Source organism: Vipera berus, assembly GCF_964194415.1.
Source record: "Vipera berus genome assembly, chromosome: 3".
Classification (NCBI taxonomy): Eukaryota; Metazoa; Chordata; class Lepidosauria; order Squamata; family Viperidae; genus Vipera; species Vipera berus.
Window position 1 is genome coordinate 186778228 of NC_138204.1, and position 22204 is coordinate 186800431.

Below are 22204 nucleotides of genomic sequence, written 5' to 3' on the forward strand. Positions count from 1 at the left end.
GGGATCAAAAATATTGTCCATGTTCACAGCTGCCATGATTTTTTTTAACACATCTACCCAACCCACCTACCCCACCCAAATCTACCTGCCAACGTTGAATGAAGTTGAAAGAATGGGTAGGTAGGACCAGAGACCCAAAAGTGTGAAGCCTTTCATTTTTTTTCATGCTGACATTCACTTCCCTTTCTGCTGTGAAGCTGATAATCAGGGAAGTAACCCCAAAAGTGCGATCTGCTTTTTGTAATAGGTATGTGGGAATGACCTTGGGAGACTGGGTGAAGAGATGCTGCCTAGACAATTGTCAGATAAGGGGGAGCGTATCCCACAACTGCATAGTGGGTGAAGCAAGAAGCTCAGAAGGGATCGTCCCTATGTTATTAGGCTGTAAAGGGAAGGGAGAAGGAAAAGACTTGCAAGGTCCTATTAATGTAGCTTTATAATAAAGCAGAAGTAGTTTATCTGGCTGTGTTTCCCATCTGCAGTACATGGTAAGGATGACACTTTCAAATGATTTTGAAGTAAGTTGAGAACTACTTTAGTCTAATGTGAGATCTCAGGTTCACAGCACAGCTTTAGGGGAAAATAAACAAACTCTTTCATTAAGAGATAGTGAATATTTTATTTTATATTGTCAAGATTAGCACACCTGGACTGTATAATGTGCCATTTAAAGAAAATATAAATATGCCCCTTTCTATGCATCATTATGGAATAAGAACAACTCATTAACGGGATGTTCAGGAAGACTGAATGCAACCATTTAATCTCACTGAAATTACACATTTATACAATGGTAAGTATGTGTTTAGTCTCAAATGTGATCTACTTTCTTAATTTTTTAAAAATGAATACTTATAGCTTAGTTGCTCTCCTGTAAAAGGCAAAAAGGGAAAAGGTGAACAGAAATGGCAATTCCTCAGCCACTCAAGGAAATGATGTGGATTGAAGAACTAGTCTCATCTGGTATAAACTTCGCGTTTTGTCACATTTTTTCATAAACTCTTGTACACAAGGCTCCTTTCATGATGCATTCCTAAAAAGAGGAACATAATTTGAGATATAAAGCAAGTTATAATCACACAATTAGCCTCAACACTATTATACAATATATTTATACAAATGTAAGATGGGAATTCATATTTTTATTTTTTTTATTAAAAATGAATAATAAAAGCTTATCTTAAATATTGTAGCTAGCAAGTTTATATTGGTTTTGATTTTGGTTTCTTTTCCAGCCTTCGTGTACAGTATCTCTTATGGTACTGCTGTCTATAAAAAGTCAATACCAAAATCCATGATGCTTTTATTTAATTCTAAGGAACACAAGATTTAATAAGGAGCAAATAAGTGAGCATATGCCTAGAACTTTCTCTGAATGCTAATGATCAAGATGTGAAACTGATTCTCCCTACAATTTGCACATGTATGTATAATTTTAATCTAGAATAAGTGAAGCAGTCTTAAATTTAGCTTTAGGAGAGGGTGAAGCATAGTTTCTGAATGATGGTTGTAAAAATTTACAGTAACAACGTAAAAAGAGCCTAATGAACCAATCCTGTCTACAGCAGGAAAGCCAAAAAAAGCAGGATAAGAACACCATGTTCTCTTGAACTACATTTTTTAGGAGATAAGGCAGAGGAACTTACCAGTTTTGTAAGTATTATACAGCTATCAAGTGTAATAACTACAAACAATCTTTCTTTCATTTGCTTGTTGCCCTTTTACAAGCATTCCAGTTACTGACCATTGCTAAATCATGGTATACCAAATTCTGTTAACTTCCTTTAATCTGATTTAACCTTCTTACTATTCAGCTTCACTGTATTTATATCTGTCACTTTGAGAAAATATCTCCCTAACCACTCCACATGCACAATTTCATTATATAATTTTCTTCTTTTGCTATGTCTGTCTAATGTAAAAAGCTGAAAATATCCTTATTCATTTGGGCCCTTTGAAACTAGTCTTGATTTTAATCAAATTGGCCCATACATACGGTTTAATTGATGAACATCACGCCAAAGTTAAAATCTGCCTTAAATTGGACAGCTATGGAAGAATATATTCAAATCCATCCATTCATGAATTATTCTCTGAGCAAATAAAAATGCACTTCCTGTTAAACCACACATTTTTATTCCTTAATTTTAAACATATGTTTTCAACAGATTTCTGTGTACTGTTTTCATGTATACAGCTGTGATCAAAATATATCCCTTGCTGTTCAAAAGTTCCTAAGATTACCATAAATAAATTAAACATGTGAACATCCTGTAGTTTTCTTGATTAAGAAGAGCTACTTACCACCACCATTCTCCCATCAATTAGTTTCCTCCTTATTGTTGATTCCTTGCCATTCCATTTCTGCACTTGAACCAGTGCTCCTTTTTCTAAGGTTACAATAGTCTGTAGATCCAAATATTAATTCTAAAAATTATCATTTTTACACAGATTGGGTACAATAAAAATGTGAAGTACTATTAAACCATTCTCATGTGTAAAGACTATCTATCTATCTGTCTGTCTGTCTGTCTGTCTGTCTGTCTGCCTGTCTGTCATCTATCTTCATCATCATCATCATCAAACACTTAGGAATAATCAGCTGAGAGAGAAAAAAAGAGACACATATATCCTGCTTGTCACAATGGATAGCAGTACTTAGCCGACAATGGTGGCTGATCTTGAAAAAGCTAAGTAGAACTTGAGTGATGGGCTACCAAGAGACAGCAGGGCAAGAGACGCAATCAAGAAGTCAAAATGCACCCTGGAAAAAAACCAGGACAAACTACTTTTGTACAATATAGATGAGTCCATGAAGTCACCAGTCAAGTTGTTCCCTATATCCATTTTGCTATTTCTGAATCGTATGCATGTGTTGTTCCATCATAAGCAGTCACTTGCAATCTTGAGCTTTGCTACTGTATATTAAATGGCTACAGTTTTATTAGAAATAAGATGCCTATTATTTTTCTGCTATTGAATCACAAACAAATATATATTCTAGTATATTTTCCTCTTGATGGGTCCTCTTTCTATTTTTCTGCTTTTTCTTCCACATGATTTATGCTCAGTTCTTACATGCCTGTTTTGGTTTGGACCTTGTTTGCTTTGTCTCCTTTAAATTATTATTTGTGTTTGTATAATCCTTGGGGCCCTTCTTGATTCTGTCCTATTTGTATAGAAGCCATAGTTTTATGTAAGTCTGCCTAATCTAAGGTGGAAAATCCAGGGACCCATTAGTTGGCAACAAAGTCAGTTTTCTCTACCTCTTTACAACCCTCTTGTAGTCATCTGAATTTTTGCAGCCAACATATAGCAGCTCTAATGTAGTAAAAAGGAAGTTACAAACCCTTTCAATTACAAGATGTTTTTCTTCCTTTTCTTTTGAAACATATCTTAAACATATCCAACACTTTTATGAGAATTTCTCTCATCAGGACTTAACTCTAAGGAAATATGGTAGACGGTAATCAACTGTTATCTGAATGACCCATTATTAATTTCCTCTGTAATCTGAAACTCTCATACTATTTCTAAGAGCATCAAAATACCTCAGATAAAATGTAAAAAACAAGCAAACACCAAACACCTTATTCACCTTGGTTTTCCTGCCATCAGCGGTGGTTTCTTGAAATTCTTGACCCAACTTAAATGTGATCTGTGTATTTTTAAAGGCACTTTCTGTTCTGATTGTGACCTCATCACCCTTCATGCTGATGATGGTTTTAGGTTTTGCCAAGTTACCAAGTTTCCTAGTTGCCAATCCCACTCCTATGGAAAAGCAAGAAAACAGTCTTCATTACTTATCTGACAAAAAGAGTATGTGTGTGTGGGGGGGGTTGGATTACACAATTATCTACATCAATTATCTCTGAAAAGCAGAAATAAAAGAAATAATATAGTTGATGGAGGATACCATAGTATTATTATGTACCTGCACTCATCACAGGTTCGTATTTAAATAACAGCATTTATTTGTGTTCCTAGTAAGACAAATATGCATTGCTGTGAATCACATAGTCATAGCCCAATACCCTCCCTATGGATAGAATTTCCGTATTCCACAGTGATGGTAAGGAACAACTGGCAGGGGACAATGGAAATTGTGCTCCAATAAGTCTATAGAGTGCCTGATCGAGAAAAGCTAAAATAGTAGCATCATATGAATAATAAAACTAACTAAATAAAAAATGGATGCCAAAGCAGGATGAATTGCTTTTCTGTGATATCTTCTCCATATGAAGAGTCAGTTTCCAGATGAAATTTTAGTCCTGTGAGGAAGCACAACCAGGAGTACTAACTGTAGCTTTATTGCCCCATTAAAAGAGTCTTGCAATACTGAAAGTATTTCTCTTCTCCTTTACTTTTACTCTCTGGAAAACTAGGGAGGCTCCCTTTTGAAACATTTCCCACACTCTCCCTCCTTTTGTGGGCTGAAACATCGTCCATATGCTGGTTGTGCAGTCTGCAGCTATCCCTCCTATCTCATAAGGTCACTTTCGCCTACCATTACATCAACATGCAAGGTATGATTTTAGTTACTGAGTCTTCTGCACCAGATGTGTGCATCTGTATGTGTACAATGTGTGTGTACCTGGCTGAAACTTATGGCATTTCGCATATTACCTCCAAGTGTGATATCCACATTCTTTGATGTTTGATGATCATTTACAAAGATGAATGCTTGCTTGGTATGACAGTACTTCTTGATGATGTAGAAATAAAGTACACGGTGGCTATACAAATGCAGAGGACTATCTGATGGCAGCAAAGAGGTATAGGAAACTCTAATGCTCAGCTGCCATTTATTAGCCATGTAGATATTTGCAGCCCAGATCTGGTAACCTCACCACACATAGTTTCCATTTTTTTTTCAAAAATGTATTTTCATAGGGTTAAAAATAGTCTGGAAGCACATCTTCTTAAGTATATCTTACAACAAACCAAATTAGCATTCTGTAGAAAAACAAATGCACATAGTTCTCTCTTCTTCCATATTTTACTTCGTGCTCAGAAACAATACAATACAGTTTTAGTTAAAATGTTTTATATATATATATATAACATATATATCATATTGAACACATAAACAGCAAACTTTCATATTTGACGCAACTAAGCTTCCTAAAAACATACTTCTTTGGACAAAATAAACAACCAAATTTATCTGACTGACTTCATCAGTTAAAAGCTTTCACTGATGGAGTAATTCTGCAAATGAATAGAAAGAGTTATGCCTACAATTTCTGTGCAACGAATAATTTTATTTATAGTAAAAACTGGTTATGAGGAAATTTAGGATTATTTATTTAAATTGATTAGTTACCTAGCTTCGATGGACTCAGATGACGTTTTTCATTATTCCATCATGAATAATGAATAATTATTTGAAAGTAACAACAAGTAGCATATTCATCTAATAAAAGCTAAGTAAAAGATTCCAAAGAAGAAATTTTAAAATCCTCATGTTTTCTAACATTTATTTTGAAGAGAATTAAGTGAAACGTTTATGATCTAATTGGAAAACTCTGATAAGAAATCAACAACAGATAATCTGCAACATTATTTAAATCAACAAGATAAATCTCACCCAATTCTTTCATGTAATCATCAAAATTTTCACTAGAGATGAGTTTCCAGCTTCCCACAAATTTGTTGCACATAGTTTTGCTGGTTGTGTCCTTGGAAGAAGGGCAATAACAGGAGCAATTCTTAGCAAGAGGCAGATGGATTATATGAATGGTAATAGCCCAGCTACATCTTTTAAAGACAGACTAGGACATGCAGTGCTCAGTACCTCCCAATTCTGAAGGGCAAAGTCAGAGGCCAAACAATGGGCCCTTGTGCCATACCATTCATGCTAGTACCAAGACTAGCAACATTTGCCTGCCACGAACTCCTCCACAGTAATACAAAAAGGAAAGGGTGATGGGTGTGAGGTTGCTACTATTGTGCTGGAGTACAGATGCAACATAGTGCTCTTGGGAAGGACAGCATTTGATTTTCAGGAGAGTCTTATGACAATGTCTTATGAGGATGAGGAATAAATTTAATGTAGCCCTTAAGGAACTAAATACAGATGAAGTAGTGCTTACGATAGAAAAAGTTGTGTACTACAAACTGATTCCAAAATTCCTTGCACTATGTTCATCATCTGAATGTCAACCTACTAGGAGGTCTTAAGATATTTCAGAATGTTGAAAGTATAGTGCTATATTGTATATAATATTAACACATTCTCCTGGGAGTACATTAATCTAAGAGACTGATAACACAGATCACAGAATGGCCTTAGAGAGAATTCAGCCGAACCCTTTGTACAACTGGGAATGTAGGAATTATAAGAGATGCTTTTCTAACTTCTGTATTTCAACCAAAGGAAATTCCATTACTTTATCTTCTTTGCTACTAAGAAGTTTACCCCAATGTTTAGTAGACTTATGCAAAACTTTGAAGGCACAATGTCTTGCTTCACTGAAGGAATATGAGAAGCATCCTTTACAAGCTTTATGCTTTGTGAAGTTACATGTCCCGTCCTTTCTAAAAGCAAAGTGAAGCAGTTATGTTATTTTGCTTTAGCTCACTTCTGAGGCTTCCTTCTATGGTCCTAAGAGATGGAGGAGGATTCTGCACAAAAGCTCCTTAGTCAGTCTCTTGACTTCATCTTAGGGAGGAAGTTGGTTGCAGTCTTGTTATGGGAAGCATCAGGGAACAGCTTCTTCATGGTACCTTTTCAATTATTTGAAGACTGTGATAAGCATTGCTAAGTAAGTTAGAGCTAGAAGTTCTTTAGTGGATTTCTTTTCCTGGTCATCCCAATCACCTATCTCTGCATATATATTTTTTGTCAACGTTATTCGTAAGACACAATGTCTAACGCGTGACAGGACCCCCAAAGCAGCCTGACTAATGTAGAATAATAGCTGCCTCTTCCAATGATCTGGAAGACATGGATTTTTCTGGACTTTACTTTTATTAGCATAGCTTAAGATGGGACATTAAGTATGTATGTGTATGTTTGTAATAGTGATACCGGTTTTGGCTTGCATTCAGTTTATGATCTACTAAGATACCAAACTCCTTCTCTATATACTGCTCCCAAGTCTTTTATCTTTTAAAATGACTAAAAGTGTGAAATTCATGTTTCAGAAGTAAGGTCCAGAATGTACTTAATATTAAGAAAGCTTTATCTGCAAAAGAACAAGATATGACATTCACTTTTCCTGTTTTGCGTCCAAATATGTGCCATATCAAATTCAGATATAACCAAGAAATATACATCTGATTTTTCTATACACTATATACCAATGTTTCTCACCCTTAGAAAGCTGGCTTGGAAGTTCTGGATGTTGAAATGTACACCTCTTCAAGTTGTCAAGAGTGAGAAACTCTGCTATAGATTCTTCTGCATGGTGGCCTTCAGATGTTTTTTATTATTTATTTATATCTCATTATTATTTATAGAAATTATTAAAATTATATTGTGTTATATATATTTATATATATATAAATTTACACAAATATGAGCTGCCACTATATATATATATACACACATGTATATATGTATATATATATATATAGAGAGAGAGATGTGGTGGCTCAGTGGATTAGGACACTGAGCTTGTCGATCAGAAGGTCGGAGGTTTGGCGGGTCAAATCCCGAGTGCCGCGTAACAGAGTGAGCGCCTGTTACTTATCCCAGCTTCTGCCAACCTAGCAGTTTGAAAGCACGTAAAAATGCAAGTAGAAAAATAGGGACCACTACGGTGGGAAGGTAACAGTGTTCCATGCGCCTTTGGCGTCTAGTCATGCCGGCCACATGACCACGGAGACATCCTTGGACAAACGCTGGCTCTTCGGCTTTGAATATATATAAAAACTCAAGGCAGCAAACATATTCAATACACCTTCCTCCTCCTATTTTCCCCACAACAAAAATCCTGTGAGGTGAGTAGGGCTGAGTGATTGGCCCAAAGTCAGCTAAATGGCTTTCATGGATAAGACGGGACTTGAACTCAGAGTCTCTTGCTTTCTAGCCTGTGCCTTAACCAGTAGACCAAACTTGTGCATAAAGTAGTTGGAAATGAAGCTAGCTTAAGAAATCTCTTTCCAAATTTCAACTCATTCCTCCATGATGTTAAACTAGTGTCCATTAACTTTTTTGTGATAGCATCATTGCCCTCTTGTTTCTTGGTGCTTATGAGAATCTGCTTTGATTAAGTATTGCCAATATGCAAGTGTGGACCTATCAGCTGAGAAAGTATATGATGGCAATGTGGGAACCAGATTTTGCAACAAACCCAGATATCTAGTCTCTCCCCACATCTAAACCAACATATTCACAACAATCTGTGTCAAGAAGTACTTGATTACACAGATGTTTAAATGGAACAAACTTTGAGCAAAATAAACTCTAAGTCAAGGTCATCTTTTTGTGTTTATTTGTTGTTGTTAGTTGTAAAGTCATGTCGGACCCAACCCAACCCCATGGATAACATTCCTCCAGGCCTTCCTGTCCTCTACCATCTTCTGGAGTTCATTTAGGCTCATGCCTACTGCTTCAGTGACTCCATCCAGCCACCTCATTCTCTGCCGTCCCCTTCTTCTCTTGCCCTCAACCTTTCCCAGAATTAGGCTCTTCTGCAGTGAGTCCTTCCTTTTCATTAGGTGGCCAAAGTATTTGAGTTTCAACTTCAGGATCTGGCCTTCTAAAGAGCAGTCAGGGTTGATCTCTTCAAGGACCGACCGGTTTGACTGTCTTGCAGTTCAAGGGACTCGCATGAGTCTTCTCCAACACCATAGTTCAAAGGCTTCAATTCTTTGGTGCTCAGCTTTTCTTATGGTCCAGCTTTCACAGCCATACATTGCAACTGGGAAGACCATAGCCTTGACTATACGCACTTTTGTTGGCAGGGTGATGTCTCTGCTTTTTAGTGTGCTGTCTAGATTTGTCATGGCTTTCCTCCCCAGGAGCAAGTGTCTTTTAATTTCTTGGCTGCAGTCTCCGTCTGCGGTGATCTTGGAGCCCAGAAAAATAGAATCGGTCACTACCTCCATTTCTTCCCCATCTATTTGCCAGGAATTGAGAGGGCCGGATGCCATGATCTTGGTTTTTTTATGTTTAGTTTCAACCCAACTTTTGCACTCTCCTTCACTTGCAACAACAGGCTTTTTAGTTCCTCTTCACTTTCTGCCACTTTCTGCCATCATCTGCATATCTTAGGTTGTTTATATGATGTTCTAAATGATAATCTTCCCATACTTATGCTGATACAGTACGAAGAACAAAAAACTAAGGGCTGGTAATTGGAAGGGAAGCCAGAAGGATGCAAAAAAAAGATAAATTCTTTGATTAATAGATGCTGTGATTGCCTAAAAATCTACCCCTTCTTGTACAGAAATGTTTACAACTGTTTTCAGGGTTAATAAATCTTGAAAGGCATCTAAAAGATGAATATATTTATGTATTTAAAAAAATATTGCTTCTGTTGGGTAACTCCTAGTATTTACACTTACTTGATATGGATAATGTTGTCTGAAGAAGTCGACTCATTTTGTTGTAATACTATAAATATGTTTGATTTGAAGCATGGCTTCTGTCCCAAGTAATAGGTTGCTTTACAAAGTGTATTTCCTAATAATTTGAAAATGATTTAATTTTTTTTATATATTAAAATGGAATGCTATCCCCACTTGGACTTCCCTTTAGGGAACTTTCTTGCATTTGTCTTGGTGCCTGGTGTGTTCCCTTTCCTACCTCCCTTTCTATGAGATATTCAAAATACTTGAATGGAAAGCTGATTCCTGTAAGTTAAACACCAACTTCATCTTTTATTTTTGACTGTTTCTGGAATCCCTAAGCATTCTTAGATCAGGGAGAGAAGAGTGAAAAGGTACACCAGCCAATGCTTTCTTAGGAAGTGGGCATACGGTACCAACTCAGAGAACGGTAAACCAGGATGGTGGAGAATTTAGGAATCAATCTAATGTCCTGGTAAATGAATATAGTCATGGTGGCCATGTCTACTATGGCAATCACTTTATGCTAAGTCCACAGCATAACTTTCAAATGTAATTTGGAGATTTTAGAAGTTCTGCTTTAAACATTTTTTAAGATAATAAATATGGATAATTCTTGGACTGTGCTCCAAATAGCATAATAAGCAACTTCTGGCCTTCCTATTTTCTCAAAAGACATTAATTTATTCTCAGGAAGAATCCTTGAAGTTTGTTCTAACAAATTATGTTTCTAAAAAGATGATTCCTGAAACCACCCACTAGAAGCCCTGGATTGTAGTTATTCCAGCATTTTTTTTTAAAAAAAATGATTTTTCTGCACTTAGTAAAATGGCAAACACAGCAGTAGAGAAACAATGAACTTTTCAATGTACACACTATAAAAGAATAGGTGGGGCAGGGAAATTACACTTTAGCCTATTTCATTATCTACTACAGTCAGGTTTTTAAATATTTCAATAAGTGAGGAGTAATGAGGTTTAGTTGATCCCACAAAGAGAACCTGAAAATCTAGTTTGGAATGATCCTTATTCAGTTTCCACAACTGAGTCAGAAATTTTTTCATTTCAAGGTAAACACTTTATTGAATAACCAAAATATTTTGAATTAGGTACAAAAGTAATTGGGAGTTGGCCTGTCAAATTCAGCTTCTGAAGAACAGGCTCTGCTCCCTGAATCAAACTTCATATTTTGTTTCGAGATACTTCTAATTTGTACAACATGGATTTTTCATGCTTTCTCATACACTCTAGTGGAGACAGTTTTGTTCATAACACACTCCTAGAAAGAAAAAAGTACAAAAATATTACTATTATATAAGCAATACTTATTTTCAGTAAGTGGATCAAGTATTCCCTTTATCCAAATGAAGTACAAGACTATCAAGGAAGCCAACAGGAGCTGGATTGATGGAACATGCTAAGTCCATTTTGGCTTAGTGTATTGCATGACCCCAGGCAATGGTGCTTTATTTAAAATCATATCCAAAAGAATTTGACTCAGATTACTTAAGTTTGCTTATATGTGCTTATATCCTTGACCACTGAAATATGCACTAGACAAATTCTCTCCAAAAAGGCCAGAAAAACAATTTCCAGTATTTGAAAATTGCTCTTTTGGCTTGTTTGAAGAGAATTTGACTTACTTTTCTGTTTAGCAATAGACTGAATATTGTGTTTTTAAATAGTTTTAATTATGCTTGTATAAAAGACTGAAAAGGTTAGTGGAGAAATATTCAGAATATTTAAGCAATAGTTTTTAAGATACCTTTGAGTTTCCACAGTTTAGAGATTACACAAGTCGACAGAATACCTTACTGGCAGCGTGTTTAGACATTTTTGTTGAAAACACATTTGCTTAAGGCCCTTCCCTTGGTGTTGTCACATAAATGATCAGTTAATTCAATTGCTCTTGTTTGTACGAGTGCCTACATGCCAACTTCATCCTGAAACCTGAATGACTTCTTATCTTCATGAAACTGCTCTTGCCACAGCTCATACATGGCAGTTTGGCATTACCTTTTCCAGTTAGAAGAGTATTTACAATTACTTGTCAGTGAGAAACTGTCTACTAGAATGCCTTTTCTTTGTTACAATCAGGACAGGATTTAAACTACTAGGATTTTTTTTCATTTGTCTTTTTGGAAGCATGTAGGTGGTGCCTATGGAAAAGGTTTTAAATATCAAAAGCATGGAATTTCCCTGCATGTTCCACTAAAGATTGTGGCTGCATGATTTTCAACTACTTTCAACTCCCCTTAATATCACTTTTCAATCTGATCTATTCTATTCTATCTATTTCAATCTGATCTATTCTTGTAAAAATTATAGATTATAAGCAGGGCTTTTTTTGTCACAGAACGCTCAGAACGGAGTTCCAGCACCTTTTTTGGATGGAACCTTGTAGAGTAGGCAAGGTGGGTTGTGTGACATGTGTGAGTTCCGGCATCTTTTTCTTTTACAAAAAAAAAGCACTGATTATAAGTGTATAAAAGTTTAAATATGACAATCACCATTTGCCCACAGCTAGGGGCATTCATTTCCAATGAAATTGCTATGGGCTGCCAGTGAGTCATAATATTTAAAACATGCTTCATTGTGAAATCATCCTACACCAAAAATGATGTTTGTTGCAAATTTATTTTAATTTGACCCAATTTGACTGCATTCTCAGATTGAGAATCTGTAGAGTCTGTAAGAGTACTGTCAAAATGAAATTTGCTTTAAATGACTTTTAAAAAAAGTAACACAAGATATGCCGTTCTACTTTCAAAATAGCTTGGTATTGTATTAACTTGCTTATTAACTTAAAGGAATTCTGACTCACCAACCAAAATAAGACATCTTTCTTGTATAGAATATCTTTGTTTTACTTTTTCACCTTTGAAAAACATTTACTCATAAACCTTTGATTTCTATTGCTGAAAAACATCCCAAATGTTTACAACCAAAAATGAACTTACCACAACCATTTTTCCATCCACTATTTTTCTTTTTATTGTTGTCTCTTTGCCATCCCACTTCTGCACCTGATTGAGTGAGCCATTGTCTAGTGTCACAATACTCTGCCAAGAAAAATTATCTGGTCAGTTTTACAACCTACTGAAGAAGAGCCAGCAAAAATTGTGTTTGAAATATGTGATAGTCATATAATCAATTTAGGGAAAATAACACAGTTCTCAAACTATGCACAATGTGTAAGGCAATGATCAGTATTCAATAGGGCTTTTCTAAAATAATGAAATCACTAGCATAGTGAAAGTTTTGCTACCTGCAAGAAAATAATCACAGCCAAAAACAACATAAACATAGCCTGGAATACCTAATTTTATTTGTATAAGTAGGAAGCCATGTAGATGGTTTGAGCAGATTCAGAAGCTGCTACAGAAGTATTCCTTCCACTCTAGGAAAGTGGGAAGTATCAGGAAGAGATTTTGGCTGGCTCCTCTGTCTTAATGGGGTATGAGTGGGAAGCAAGGTAAAAGACAAGCAGATTTTGTTACTATAACCTATCTCAATAAAGCATATTCTAGTCTTATTAGGAATTAGTTTCCTAATCTGCAGGATTGATGTTATTTTTATTTTGCTTTTTCCATAAATAACTCAAGGAGGTGAACATACAGGTATAATCCTCAATGTACAGCCATAATTGAGTCCAAATTTTTTGTTGCTGAGCAATACATTTGTTAAGTGAGTTTTTCCCATTTTAGGACCTTTCTTACCACAGTTGCCAAATAATCACTATGGTTGTTAATAACACAGTTGTTAAGTGAATCTGGCTTCCCCATTGACTTTCCTTGTCAGAAGGTTGCAAAAGGTGATCACATATCCTATACAACTGTCATAAATACATGCTAGTTGCCAAGTGTCCAATTTTGATCCCATGACTATGGGGATGCTGCAATGATCGTAAATGTGAAAAATGGTAATGAGTCACTTATTTCAATGGCATTGTAACTTCAGATAGTCATTAAATGAACTGTTAAGGACCTGTACTTAATATTCCTTTCTCTTATTTACCACCAAAACAACTACTTTGTGAGGTGAGTTGGGCTGAGAGAGTGTGACTGTCCTTTGGCTTTCAGGCCTAAGGTGGGACTAGACCTCAGACTTCTAGCCTGGGGCCTTAATCAAAAGACCAAATTGGCTCACTATATGTATGGATATAGATAGTCCTCAACTTAGGACAATTGAGCCCAAAATTTCTGTTGATAAGCAATTCAGTTAAGTGGGTTTTTCTCCATTTTATGATCATTCTTGCCACAGTTGTTAAGTGAATCCCTGCAATTAGTTTAGTAATACAGTTGTTAAGTGAATCAGGCTTCCCCATTGATTTTGTTTGTTAGAAGGTCACAAAAATTATCACATTACACCGGGTCACTCTAACTGTTGCAATATGAATCAGTCGCCAAGCATCTGAATTTTGATTATGTGATCATGGGGATGCTGCATTGATCTAAAAATGGTCATAAGTCACTTTTTCCAGTGCCGTTGTAACTTTGAACAGTCACTGAATGAACTGTTGTAAGTCAAGGACTACCGTATCTTTTTTGGCATCCACTATGTCTCATGCAGTGTCCAAATTTTTCATCTAAAACCATTAATTTAATCTGCAGGAAACTGGCATGCTACATGGCTGGCTTCACACATCTTCAATTTGCTAAGGTTGAGAAACATTGCTTTACAATTTACTTTCATCAGTGCTTTAGAATAGATATCCAAGTGGACTGCATATTCTTAATTAACAAGAACATGTGGTTGCAGCCAACTGTTTGACTTGGATGTCACCTGCCCTAAAAACAGCAAAACAGGAACATCTTGTAGGACGAAAGAGCTTAAAGGCCTTGTTTCCCAACTTAAAGCTTCTTGAAATTCTTAGCCAATTCATTAAGTTGATATTCACATCCCACACAGCCATCATTTTATAAATGAGGAAGTTCCCAAATAGCCCCCTTCCAAGACAGTTCATATTTTTTCAATAGTCCAAATGTACTCAATCAAAATGATTTCAGGGAAAGAAGGGCACTCACCTTTACTTTTCTGTCATCTGCTGTGGTCTCATCGAATTCTTCTTCTAGTTTGAAGGAAATCTCAGTGTTTTTGAAACTGCTTTCTGACTTGATGGTTATAACATCCCCATTGCAGGTGATAATTACATTGGGTTTGGCCACTCCAGCTATTTTCCTAGTGGCAAAGCCCACACCTATAAATCAACCCAAAAATTATGAATTTATCACAAATTCCTTGACCTTGAAGACTGAATTGGGAAAAAAAACTACTTATAAAGACTTGATTCAAACTGGGTTATAGCCAAACCCCTACGGAATAAGAGAATAAAGAGTTTAAACACAAGTTCCTTTCATACAGTCATTTTTATCTTGATGGGTTTTGCCTTTGATTAGAGCTTCACTATGTAAAAATACACCTGGAGTTGAGACAGGTTTTAGGGCTAGATTTTGATCTGGGGACCAACTTGAATTATGTAGTAAATTGAGTTAGGTGACTCTCTTGTCTGCAATAAACTAGGCTGAAAATAATATAGCAACTGGCCAATCCAATCTCTGTTCTCCCCCAACTATTTGGTATATTTTGTATACAAAATCCAAATTAGTTTCCATCAATTAGCTTTAATACGTTTTCATAAATGTCCAGGCTGATTTCATTTGATCTAGCTAACAAATAGTATAAGGTGGCTTTTCCTTTAAGGCAACATCACTATTATAATTACTCAAAAATAATAAATTTATAAATATTTAAATGAACCAAACTATAAACTGATGAGAGGAGCACTAAAAGCCTTCCTTATATACAGGGTAATATTTACCCCAGGCTGTCATAGATTGCAAGTTCTGACTTGCAGGAACACATTAAAGGGCTTCCATGGTGATGGGACAATGTAGGTGAGGTTCTACATTCTAAGGCGTTGGAACAGCTTTTTCTATTTTTGTCCAGAGCGTAACCATTCTTTTTAAACAAGCACTTTATTCAATTGCTTATTTACCAAATATTGACACCCTTCTCCACTGAATTTTCTTTTCAAAATATTGGGGGCAAATATAATATCTTGAAATATTATATAAGCTAAATTCCTTCCTCTACATAATTTGATATAATCCAGATCTGCATTTCATTTGAATAAATATTCTTTGCAACTGCTGATCTCTACAAAACTTTAAGTAGAAGATTGTCCCCCAGGTTGTTTAACAGTAGCAGCTGAGACCCCCGTGAAGCTATTTTACACCTAGGGAGAAAGTGACTTAATTCTCACATAGCACTGAGCTATGATTCATTTAAGTGAAGCCTGCTGGCTGAAAAATGCAAAAAATACAGACAATTCCTAGAGGGGTGTAAAGAGATACAGAATACTACCTCTTTATTGCCATATTGTCTATTCCAGGTTAACAGCAGTCTCAGAATTCTTCTATATCACTTACTGCTAGAGGTCCCATTAGCCAGAATACAAAGTGTAAAGCTTCTGCAGACTAAGCAAGTGTTCCAGGATAAAACTATGGACCTCCTTGAACTTGAGTGGTCCAAGAAAAGAGTGTTTAACAGATTTAGAGATATCTTTAGTCCTACGCCCAATATATATAGTATTAATATTGGAAGTAGGCTATTTGCATGCATTATTTTCACTACAGTTAAAGAAGGGGCCAGCATTCTACTTAAAAGGTGTGGTGGCTAAACAATGCAACGCTTCTGGCCAATTCTTTGAAGTATCATCAGGGCTTTTTTTCTCATAGAACGCTCAGAACGGAGTTCTGGCACCTTTTTTGGATGGAACCTTGTAGGGTAGGCAAGGTGTGTTGTACGACATGTGTGAGTTCCTGCACCTTTTTCTTTTACAAAAAAAGCACTGAGTATCATTAACTTAAAGCGGGCGTGTCTTGATAAGAGCATTGCCTCCAGTTCAAAGCTCACAGCCAAACATCACAAAACCTTGCTCAAATTTGGCCAGAGGGTGGGGGGGGGACCATAAACTGTCATATAAGGGAGCATCCAATCAGAGCTTTTTATGTTTGGAGTACTTTGTCAACATTTGTATCAATGTTCTCAATGTATGTTGAGAAAATATCACACAATAAACATTTAAGTAAACAAGTAGCAAGAGCCCTTCACACTCCTGTGGTACATAAGCTGGATACAAATGCTACACAAAAGCCCAAGCATGATTGCATGCTCTTCTAATATTTAATAAAACAATTACATGGTAACATTCTACAGACAAGCCATGCTATATTATTAACCAGGTTTGCACATTGAGAAATCAGTTGAAAGCCAGATAAAATGCAAATGAATTTTACTCAACAGACATATAAGATGGATTACTCTGGAATATAGCATAGCTAACATATTGTAAGGAGTTTTTCCTCCACATTACTATTAACAATAAAGAAAACAGAAATAGGAGCTATATTATCACAGGGTTTAAGTTTATAACAAAACAAGCCCACTAGTTACATAATAAAAAAATTCTACATAAACATATTCTTCAGCAAAAACAAAGCTTTTACCAAATCCCACAAATAATTCTTACCCAGCTCCTTCATGTAGTCATCAAACTTTTCACTTGAAATTAGTTTCCAAGTTCCCAAAAATGGCTCACACATTGTGAAGGACTAAATCTCCTAACACACTCCAAACACCTTCCTGCAAACCTCAATATAGTCACTTCTGTTACTAACTTCACTCATGCCTTTAAAAAGATGCCTTGATCATGTGATTTTCTGCTATTAGCCAATAGTCACAAAGGCAACCAATGGCTCTGATTTAACAGATTTTTTTTCTTAGTGGGTCATAGTGCTATTAGCCATTAGGACAAAGCATTGTATTACCAGCACCTATTATGTTTTGTTTCAGCAGCAGCAGTAATTTCTGCTACTCCCCCCCCCCCTTATACTGTACTTGGTATGACTAATCCACTGCATAAAAAGCACTGACCTCTGCACTGATCTAGCAATTAACTATTTGTTGTAACATTCTAATTACAATACAATACAATACAATAAATAGCACAATCCTATGCATGTCTGTTCAGCTGTCAGTTCCACTGGGATTTACTTCAATGGGATTTATTTCCACATAAAGTTTGGAGAACTCTTTGTAAATTAAAGCTTTCAGAATTCCATGAACAAGTCAAACAAATATGCTTCCTATCACTATTTAACTTGATTGTGATAATAGAATCCTTTGATTTGCTGTAGGTATTTTTAATTATCTTTATGTGAATTATAAATTGGCCTAATCCTGAAAGAGTACAGATATTCAGTCAACTGTTTGACACAACAAAGTGCTTAACATTTTATTCAGAAGAAAGAAAAGTGTGGTTGCATTCACTTTAATGAGTGGGTTTTTTTAATGACTAGAAGAAAGATGCTGTGCTTAGGTAAGGTTTGAAGCATTTCTTCTGAAACAATACTAGTTCAGGTTTTATTTGGTTTTAGTATAAACAGTCATTGTGGTTTGTTAGCCATGGTTTACACAGTGTGTTTTGTGAACCCAACAAATGAAATAATTATTACAAACTTTTCCAAAAGCATTACAATCCAATTATAATGGATTTCCCCATTGGTTGGTATGTTGATAACACCAAATTAGAGAAAATTGTATTATTACTAAGTCAGTTTTTTAAATAATAATTTTAGAGAATATTTTCCTACTCTCTTAAGCATTGCCTTACATTCCAGAAACAATATACACATATGTTGATTCCTTACATTAGGAAACAAATCTTTGCAAGAATGTCTTAATTTGTAGGCGTTGCATCACTGAAACTCTCTTTCAAGCAGGATATTTTTGTAAGAAGAGGTGATCAACCTATTTTACAAAGCAACAGAAGACAAGAAACAAAGGATGGAAACTAATCAAGGAGAGAAGCAACCTAGAACTAAGGAGAAATTTCCTAACAGTCAGAACAATTAACCAGTGGAATGGCTTGCCTTCAGAGGTTGTGGGTACTCTATCACTGGAGACTTTTAAGAAGAGACTAGACAGCCACTTGTCTGGAATGGTAAAAGGTCTCCTGCTTGAGCAGGGGGTTGGACTAGAACAGGGGTAGGCAACCTTGGCTCTTTTATGACTCGTGGACTTCAGCTCCCAGAATGGCTCAGGAATTCTGGGAATTGAAGTCCACCAGTCATAAAAGAGCCAAGGTTGCCTACCCCTGGACTAGAAGACTTCAAGTGTCCCTTCCAACTCAGTAAGGCTTCAAACTTAAACTTCCTTATGAATGTATCTGGGCTACTACTATTGATGGCCAACTCATGAGAAAGTTCTTTCAGGATTGCATTCGCAGTCTGAGCCTCTGCATTGTTAAATAAGCATAAATAAAAGCTGTATGTGCCTATTTGGAAGTACAATACATTCTAGGTTTTACAGAAAGAAATAGGAAAAATACACGAAGCACTAGAAAATAAAATAAATGAAAAACTAAACAAACAAAAAACTAAAAAATGGAGGAAGATTACAACGTATTGAAATCGGTGCCACAAACAATCTATGTATATTAAAATATTACTCTAAATTTTTAGTGATTACTCTAGATTTTAGTGATTCACAGGGCCAAATCATGAGTCAATGACCCCTCAAATTTTTTAGATCACCAACAGATATTAATCCTTTAAATCCTTTAAAATTTGGGATGTCCACCACAGTTGAAATGAATCCAATTTAATTAAATATCCACAAAAGCAGCTTTAATATTTTGAAGAACTGCAAGCTTTGATGTGTTCCAATTCTTTAATTCATGAGCCCTAAGTGCCCTTAATGCTAACTTAAAAAAATATTTATTTAGTTTCGATACAGTTACAGGCATCATAACTGCTGATGTGGGGCATTTGGTTTTGACAAAATTTATTTCACAGGCATATTTTTATTGTTTACAAATTTAAAGCATCCAATGAAGAAAGGGGAACTTGTTTGCTTGCTTCAGGAGTTATATCCCAAATACAATACATTGCTCCAATCACCTTGGAAATTGTAGAGTTGTTTTTAATTCCTTTCCTATTGTATCGCCATAAAGACATACCAGGATAGAGCCATATGTTTTAGCTCAAGCTCAATAAGCTTTTTAAAGATCTGGTGAATATCCCTGGAAATTACAAATATTTGATCATGCATACCTAGGAGGATTTATGTGGATTTCTGCTAATATGTGTAGGGTTCATATGGAATGCCTTCCTGCCAATTATGTTCTCATACCCCTTTCTAAAATAAATGTTTCAGTGTCTTTATTATTTTGAAGATTCAGTTTAATTCTATTGATTTGTGAATTACATTTTATGTGATTACTAAAACATGAATATCAAAAGTTCACTTTTGCATAAAATGTCATGAAATCCTAAATCAAATTTGTCCCTTCCAGATGTGATGGGACAGCATGTGTAGAATTCCAAGTCAGGCTGACCTTTAGTAAAAATACAATTTTTGGAAATATATTCATGAAAACATATTTATTTTTAGAAAAGAAATGAACTTTGTTCATGATTTTTTTCCCCTTTCGGGATCCTAGCTTGAACTATTGCTTGCTTTTTTTCCCCTACAAGGGAAGCAAGATTTCATTTTTGAGCTACAATTGAATAGAAACTACTTATCCTATTATTCATTATCAACACCTCTTATTAAATGTGAATATTCTGACAAAACTCCTGACATCATATCTAGATTGCAACAATCTGGATGGCAGCAAATGGCAGCAAAAATTAAAAACCCAAATTTAGTGATGGTGAATTTTGCAACTCAGCTAAGATAGCTGTAGGTATATGTTAGGAAGGAATATAACAGACAAGCCTATCTCCATCTTGCAAGACAACCCTCCTTAAGACAATGCCAGATTGTAGCCACTGTGTGCACCATGAATGTCTAAGCACACTGCTTCTATGCATAAAAAAACTGAATCACTTTTTTATTTATTTAAAATATTGTATTGCCACCCATCTTAAAACAATTCTGGCTGCTCACAACTACAACAACTCCCCCAAGCTATAAAACCCATAAAGCTGTAAAACAACCAAAACTCAATGCCTTTGCCATCTACTTGGGTACTTGGGATGCACCAACAACTAACCAGAAGCACCCTCACTCTACCCTAACACCTAGATAAAAAGCCAGGTCTTAAGGGCTTTCTGGAAAGCTAAAAGGCTGGGGGGAGGGGTGGGGGGGGGCTACCGGATTGCCTGGGATAGGATGTGCATAGGAGCAGCCATGGAAAAGGTATACTTTTGAATTAGATGCTAACATTTCAGGGAAGGGACCTGGAGCATGCTTACTCTACCTAACTGGGGTATGATAAGCAGATATGCTGAGGGAGTGGAGATCCAGCAAACAGGGCTTCTCATTGCATATCATATAAATGTAAGAAATATAAGTGAATAAGGCTGCTTCCTAAATCCCTGGTAATAGGCACACCAATTGATGGAGATGCATCTTATCGCTGATGAAGCTGTTTTGGAACATTTTCATTTTCCCAGACATTTTAATTGATGTAATTGTCCTGACCCCTTCATGGATTACTGCCTTGTCGTGGCGAAGGGGCTTGCGTAATTCAATGAAGCTATGAGCTATGCCGTGCAGGGCCACCCAAGACGGACAGGTCATAGCAGAGAGTTCTGACAAAACGTGATCCACTGGAGAAGGAAATGGCAACCCACTCCAGTATCTTTGCCATGAAAACCCTATGGACAGTACCAAAAGGCAAAACGATATGACGCTGGAAGATGAGCCCCTCAGGTCGGAAGGCGTCCAATATGCTACTGGGGAAGAGCAGAGGGCTAGTACTAGTAGCGCCAGAAAGAATGAAGCGACTGGGCCAAAGCCGAAAGGACGCTCAGCTGTGGATATGTCTGGTGGTGAAAGGAAAGTCCGATGCTGTAAAGATTTTTTCTCCATAGGAACCTGGAATGTAAGATCCATGAATCAAGGCAAGCTGGATGTGGTCAAACAAGAGATGACAAGATTGAACATCGACATCTTAGGTATCAGCGAACTAAAATGGACAGGAATGGGTGAATTTAATTCAGGTGACCATCAGGTATACTACTGCGGGCAAGAATCCCTCAGAAGAAATGGAGTAGCCTTCATAGTCAATAAAAGAGTAGGAAAAGCAATACTGGGATACAATCCTCAAAATGACAGAATGATCTCAGTTCGAATCCAAGGCAAACCATTCAATATCACAGTAGTCCAAGTCTATGCTCCAACCACCGGTGCTGAAGAGGATGAAATTGACCGGTTCTATGAAGCCCTACAGCACCTTATAGAACTAACACCAAAAAATGATGTCCTTATCATCATGGGGGATTGGAATGCTAAAGTAGGAAGCCAAAAGATAACCGGAATAACAGGCAAGTTTGGCCTTGGAGTACAAAATGAAGCAGGGCACAGGCTGATAGAATTTTGTCAAGAGAATACGATGGTCATAGCAAACACTCTTTTCCAACAACCCAAGAGACGGCTCTACACATGGACATCACCAGACGGTCAACACAGAAATCAGATTGACTATATGCTCTGCAGCCAAAGATGGAGAAGCTCTATACAGTCAGTAAAAACAAGACCAGGAGCTGACTGTGGCTCAGACCATGAGCTTCTCGTTGCAAAGTTTAGGCTTAAACTGAAGAAAGTAGGGAAAAGCACCAGGCCAATCAGGTATGAATTAAATCATATCCCTGTTGAATATACAGTAGAGGTGA

General features: G+C 36.4%; 2 protein-coding genes across 2 annotated transcripts; both read right to left on the reverse strand.

Annotated features, from left to right (window-relative positions):
- Positions 1–636: 636 nt before the first annotated feature.
- On the reverse strand, positions 637–5710 carry LOC308664929 (myelin P2 protein-like). The gene is made up of 4 exons (XM_081322478.1): positions 5591–5710; positions 3599–3771; positions 2305–2406; positions 637–1033 (listed from the first exon to the last, which is right to left on the reverse strand). The coding sequence occupies exons 1-4, from the start codon at positions 5661–5663 to the stop codon at positions 983–985; spliced, it is 399 nt and encodes a 132-aa protein (XP_081178604.1). The 5' UTR covers positions 5664–5710; the 3' UTR covers positions 637–982.
- Positions 5711–10590: 4880 nt separating this feature from the next.
- LOC308664928 (fatty acid-binding protein, adipocyte-like) lies at positions 10591–17323 on the reverse strand. The gene is made up of 4 exons (XM_081322477.1): positions 17053–17323; positions 14546–14718; positions 12479–12580; positions 10591–10797 (listed from the first exon to the last, which is right to left on the reverse strand). Exons 1-4 carry the CDS (start codon positions 17123–17125, stop codon positions 10747–10749), a joined length of 399 nt encoding a protein of 132 aa, XP_081178603.1. The 5' UTR covers positions 17126–17323; the 3' UTR covers positions 10591–10746.
- Between the last annotated feature and the right edge of the window lie 4881 nt (positions 17324–22204).

What these genes read in the sequence shown, in the direction of transcription:
- LOC308664928 (XM_081322477.1), bottom strand. Translation starts at nt 17,125, where the DNA reads ATGTGTGAGCCATTTTTGGGAACTTGGAAACTAATTTCAAGTGAAAAG. An exon ending in TGACTACATGAAGGAGCTGG is followed by an intron (nt 14,719 to 17,052) that starts GTAAGAATTATT and finishes GTTGATTTATAG; the next exon opens with GTGTGGGCTTTGCCACTAGG. An exon ending in TGGATGGAAAAATGGTTGTG is followed by an intron (nt 10,798 to 12,478) that starts GTAAGTTCATTT and finishes TTTTCTTTCTAG; the next exon opens with GAGTGTGTTATGAACAAAAC.
- LOC308664929 (XM_081322478.1), bottom strand. Translation starts at nt 5,663, where the DNA reads ATGTGCAACAAATTTGTGGGAAGCTGGAAACTCATCTCTAGTGAAAAT. An exon ending in TGATTACATGAAAGAATTGG is followed by an intron (nt 3,772 to 5,590) that starts GTGAGATTTATC and finishes GCTTTTCCATAG; the next exon opens with GAGTGGGATTGGCAACTAGG. An exon ending in TTGATGGGAGAATGGTGGTG is followed by an intron (nt 1,034 to 2,304) that starts GTAAGTAGCTCT and finishes TCCTCTTTTTAG; the next exon opens with GAATGCATCATGAAAGGAGC.